At 37.1% G+C, this 5,857-nt stretch overlaps 1 protein-coding gene across 1 annotated transcript; it reads left to right on the forward strand.

Moving 5' to 3' along the window:
• The first annotated feature begins 3,492 nt into the window (after window positions 1-3,492).
• Window positions 3,493-4,791, forward strand: LOC131604317 (uncharacterized). Its single transcript, XM_058876765.1, has 2 exons — window positions 3,493-4,633; window positions 4,751-4,791. Exons 1-2 carry the CDS (start codon window positions 3,493-3,495, stop codon window positions 4,789-4,791), a joined length of 1,182 nt encoding a protein of 393 aa, XP_058732748.1.
• The last annotated feature ends 1,066 nt before the right edge of the window (window positions 4,792-5,857 follow it).

The following is a 5,857-nucleotide window of genomic DNA, read 5'->3' on the forward strand; positions in this document are numbered from 1 at the left end:
TAGGGATATGTAGGCATGAGGTTCACAAGGAATCTCAGCGAGCTAATAAAATACCAAAAATAGTCTGTCTGTCTGTCTGTCTGTCTTTTAAAATCAATTCAATTCCTTCTCCTAATACAAAGGAGAAACTTTCCCAATCATTAGCAGCAAACACAATCACAATGACACAGAGAAGGTTCCTGTAGAGTACTACAGATATGTAGGGTGTTTAAACACTTCCCTATGTATAACCGACCCCCCGGACTCCAGAATTTCTAGTCTAGGTGAAATCCCCACACTTAGCAAACTCCTAGGGTTTAGTTGAGATCTTTTTTTCCCTTTCCTACTCGTAGGACAAATAAGAAAGTTCGTGTGATATCGTAGGAAGAACTGAAATAAAATTCATCCCACCACGGGCGCATTCTCCTTCCAAATTTCGCGTGAAGGGTTTAGCGTGCCGTCCTCCCAAGTGAAACGGGGAGGTAAAGAAAACGACCACCACACACACCCATAGTTTTAGACACAAGTAAGGATACCATCGAGTACGATGGGCATGTGGGTTGCTAAAACCTTACCCTCGCGTAACCGACTCCCTTACCTTTTTTCTCTGGTCGTGAGACCGTTGTTTTGTTTTGTGGTTTGCTGGAATTCCCTTCCTTTTCAAGATAAATATGTTAGTGGCGACTCTGTTAATTTCCGCGGTAGCGATAGTGCACTTAATTATTATGATGGTTGTATAGTCATGATTGACCTTCTTGGCATATGCGTCATTTGGTTGACGTAACACCCCACTCAATTGAGGCCCTTTAGGAGGTTCCAATGTTGTTACGAGTTGTCATGATGGCATTGTTGCTTTCGACCTGGGTGCATATGATTCCGAGGACCTTTAGAATCCTCTAACCCCTCTTTTCCTTTAAGGATGTAGCATGGTGAACTTCCTTGTGTATGCTTGGCCAGGTTGATACACAATGCTAGACTTAGATGAGGTTCTCTTAATAATATTATTGGTGTAAGGGTAATCGTTAGACTGGTAATATTTGAAAGATGGATCTATGACTCTAGGTGCAACACCCGTTAATTTAATTAATTATCTAATTAAATTATTATCATACTATTTGTTGAAGTTGCGTGATATTGTGAATTGTCAGTATAAGTTGCTATATTATTATTATTAGTTGATTAATTGATAGATTAATAGTAGTAATACTAGTAGTATAATGGAAATTTTAATTGGGCCTATTTTAATAGCTAGAAGTAGTAATATGGGGGTGTGATGTTAAGCCCACTAAGAATAATAAAATATGAGGTTTAGGTTAAGTAGTAGAAAAACTAGTTTAATTAGAGAAAGTGATAGAAGCAGTGAACGGGAGAAAGTTGCAGAGAAAGAAACAAGGTTGAGAGATAACGACAAAAGGCTAGATTCGATTGATAGAATTATAGATAAACCTATAATCCAAGGTAAGGGTCGGGTTATGACTATATAATGGGAATTATGATGATTGGTATGTGGGGATTTAGTTCTATTTATGTAATCTCAGTTATTACGTTATGTTGGATTGATGAATTTGTTGTATGACTGTAATTTATGATGTGTTGATCTAAGAACTACTTGGGATGAATTATTGCTCTGAGATTGTGGGTTAAACTCTATTGAATAGTCTGTTACTCCTATAGGATCAATTGATTTGTTAGTGTGACTACCGGAATTAATTGGAAATTAAGGTGAACTGTAAATAAAATTAAGTGTTCCTGTGATATTCTGAGATGGCATGATTAATCGAATGAAAACCCATGGAAGAATCAACTGAATTTTTGATGAAAACGGTAAGTTTCTGAGATACAGAAAAATAGTGGCGAGTGCCACTATATTAAAATAATATGTAAAGTGGTAAAGTGGGGGAAAGGGGCGCCTGCCACCATAGGAAGGGGTGCCTGCCCCTATGTGCATACAAGGAAGGGAGCGCTAACCCCCTGGTGTAGAAGAGGATAGGGGCACTGGCCCCTAGTGGCGGTGAGTGCCACCATGTTTTTTTTTTAAATACTTTTGTTATGCAATGCACAGGTAGTAGTTAGTAGCAATGAGTAAGTAATTCATGGAACATGTAGTTAGTATACAACATGTCATAAGACATTATAGTGATAATGTGTGGCAGTGATAATTAATTAATGTATATTAATTATGGGAAAGCATACTTTAGCAACAGTAACTGGGAATTAAACATAGCAGAGTAATATTTGTGGTAGGTATCAGTAGGAAGTAGACTAGCAGAGAATAATAGCAGCAGTAATAACTCTGGAATTTCTAATAGCAGCAAGGATGTAGAAAATATATCAATAATTTAGTAGAAGAATTAATTAGCGGAAAAAGTTGAACAGCCTAATTAATTGTACAGAGTGCTTGTGATATTTTGGTTGAAACCGATAATTGTACAAGTTGTTGTGATGTAATTATTGTTGATATGAATTTGCAGGTAGTGAAAAATGTTGTTGTGGTGCCTCTATTGATTGTAAAATTCAATTTGTGGGCATATGCCAAAGCGTATTTGTTATTGTGTTGTTGTTGTGTTGTTGTTGTGTTGTTGTTGCATTCATACGTTGTCGCATTCATAGCATAAAAGTTGAGAGCTTATGCTCTATAAGTTGGTCTGGACTGGCAAAAGTTGTAAGTTGAAGGCTTATGCCTTGTTGATGCCTCTATTAATTGGAAAATATTAAGTTGGGGGCTTTGCTTTGTTGGTACCACATGCATGTGCATCGTACGAGTCGCATTCCAAGTCGCATTTTGAATTGTTGTGATGATAAAATAGTTGTTGTATTACATTGATAATTTTATTGTGATAAACGTTGTTTAAAAGTTGTGAAGTGGTGATTTGCATGAACTGATTCTAGCATAGTAATTATCATACATCCGATTATATTGTTTTTGATATCTCACCCCTTCTGTTTGAATGTTACCCATATGTTCGTAACGTGCAGGTAATCCAGAATGAAGGTTGTCTATCTTCATTAGTTCGAGCCGGTGTCGTCGAACTGATACGTAACACTCGAGGAGATGAACACTTTTGATTTATTATCGTTGTTATTTCAGTTGTTTCATTTTAAGTTGATTTATTAAAATACTTGGTTGTTTATAAAGTTGTTTTGGTTGGATAGAGATGTTATATCATTTGAAGTTGAAGATTTTTATTTTATTGCATATTAATTTAAAAGTTGTTTTATTTTGGAGAGTAAATTAAGTTGTTATATGTTCATCCGAAAGTTTAATGTGTTATGTATCTCTTTGCATGCGATAATTGTCGATGTTTTTAGAAGTAAAATGTAGCATCCTGTTTGCAAGTTGGAATTTTATAAATCTGACTGTTATAATATTCGTCAGGTAGAAATAAGGTGTTACAATAGTGGTATCAGAGCAGGTCGGTCCGTTCGACCAAGTCGTCGGGTCGTAGTGTTGTTTAACAATCGAGTATTGTTACTTAGTTTCTAACCGTTTTTTTGTTGTAGTAATAAGTTGAAATGGTTGGAAGGAATGATGTTGCAATTGATGTTGCTTTGGAAGCTATGGCTCAGGCTTTGCAGAATCAACCGAACACTGACGAGAATTCTGGATCTCGTTGTTTGGCGACTTTCCAAAGGGATAATCCACCTACCATCAAGGGCACAAATGATCCTGATGGAGCGTTGACTTGGTTGAAGGAGATTGAGAGAATATTCCATATGATGGACTGCACTCCAGCGCAGAAGGTTCGATATGGAACTCATATGCTAGTAGTTGAGGCTGATGACTGGTGGCTAGAGACTCGTCAGAGATTGGAAGTTTCAGGTGAAGATATCACTTGGGTTGTGTTCTGTAGGAAGTATTATTCTGAGGATGTTCATGGTAAGAGAGAAATTGAGTTCCTTGAGCTGATGCAGGGAAATATGTCGGTTAGTGAATATGCTGCAAAGTTTGTTAAGCTGACTAAGTTATATTCGCACTATAGCGTGGTAACTGCTGAATTTTCAAAGTGCATTAAGTTTGAGAATGGGTTATGCTCATACATCAAGAAGGCAGTTGGATACCAGAAGATTCGTGTCTTTGCGGATTTGGTTGATAGTTGTCGGATCTATGAGGAGGATAATAATGCTCATTATAAGATTGTCAATGAGAGGAGGGGTAAGCACCAACAGAATTGTGGCAAGCCTTATGATGCTCTAGCTGGTAAAGGTAAGCAGAAAGTTGCTAATGGTAAGAGAACTAGTGGGGGAGATGCTCCTGTTGGTGTGGTTTGTTTCAAATATGGGAAACCTGGTCATAAGAGTACCGTGTGTGCTGTTAAGGTGAATAGGGGTTTTCGTTGTGGTAAGACCGGGCATGCAATATCTGAGTGCAAACATAAGAAGATGGTTTATTTCAACTGTGGTGAAGAGGGATACATTGGTAGTCAGTTTCAGAAACCAAAGCAGGCACAAGCCGGTGGGAAGGTGTTCGCTTTGGCTGGGACTCAAACAGCTAATGAGGACAGACTTATCAGAGGTACGTGTTTTATTAATAGTATTCTTTTAATCACTATTATTGATACTGGTGCTACTCATTACTTTATTGATGTTGATTGTGTTGAAAGATCGAGTCTTACGTTGTCTTCTATGAACGGAGAAATGGTCGTCGATACTCCAGGTAAGAGATAGGTGACTACTTCTCTTGTGTGTTTAAAGTGCCCTTTGTCGATCTTTGATAGAGACTTTGTTGTTGATTTTATTTGTTTGCTGTTAAGTGGGTTGTATGTGATCTTAGGTATGAACTGGTTAGAATATAACGATGTTCATATTAATTAATATAACAAGTTTGTGAGGTTTTCCACTCCTGAAGAGGAGGGAGTTGATTTGTTGTCTGCTAAACAGTTGTGAGTGTTAATGAAAGAAGAAGTTTAAGTGTTCTCGTTGATGGCGTCGTTGTCTATGGGAATCAAGCTATAATTAATGAGTTACAGGTGGTGATGAATGTTGTTGTAATGCCTCTATTAATTGGCAAACTCAAGTTGTGGGCATATGCCAAAGCCGATTTGTGTTGTGTTTTTTGTTGTATTGTTGTTGCATTCATACGTTGTCGCATTCATAGCATAAAAGTTGGGTGCTTATGCTCTGTAAGTTGGCCTAGACTGGAAAAAGTTTTAAGTTAAAGGCTTATGCCTTGTTGATGCCTCTATTAATTGGTAAATATTAAGTTGGGGGCTTTGCTTCGTTGGTACCACACACATGCATGTGCATCGTACAAGTCGCATTCCAAGTTGCATTTTAAATTGTTGTGATGATAAAATAGTTGTTGTATTACATTGATAATTTTGTTGTGATAAACATTGTTTAAAAGTTGTGAAGCGGTGATTTGCATGAATTGATTCTAGCATAGTAATTATCATACATCTGATTATATTGTTTTAAATCTCACCCCTTCGGTTTGAATGTTACCCTTATGTTGATAATGTTCATGTAATCTAGAATGAAATTTGTCTACCTTCATTAGTTCGAGTCGGTGTGGATGCTCTGATACGTAACACTCTGGGGGATGAACGCTTTTGCTTTATTATCGTTGTTGTTTCATTTGTTGCATCTTAAGTTAATTTATTAAAGTACTTGGTTGTTTTAAAAGTTCTTTTGGTTGGATAAAGATGTTATATCATTTGAAGTTGAAGTTTTTTATTCCGTTGTGTTGTACCCCAAAATTTGCCCTTCATATTTCAAGACAATTTGTTTCAAGAGGTCTCCTCATGCTCATAGGGTTCTCTATTGCTCAAGGCTACTCAAGGTTTCATCAGATAAAGTCTCTTCCTAAGCAATGGACCCCTAACTAGGGTTTTGATTTATTCAAAGGAAATTTAACTTTCAAGGCCTCAATTGGACTTCA

This window comes from Vicia villosa, linkage group LG5 (assembly GCF_029867415.1).
Source record: "Vicia villosa cultivar HV-30 ecotype Madison, WI linkage group LG5, Vvil1.0, whole genome shotgun sequence".
Lineage (NCBI taxonomy): Eukaryota > Viridiplantae > Streptophyta > Magnoliopsida > Fabales > Fabaceae > Vicia > Vicia villosa.

Bases quoted from the DNA above. Each gene is read 5' to 3' on its own strand.
- LOC131604317 (XM_058876765.1), top strand. From the start codon at position 3,493: ATGGTTGGAAGGAATGATGTTGCAATTGATGTTGCTTTGGAAGCTATG. The intron at 4,634-4,750 runs GTAAGAGATAGG...ATGTGATCTTAG, and splicing joins AATGGTCGTCGATACTCCAG to GTATGAACTGGTTAGAATAT.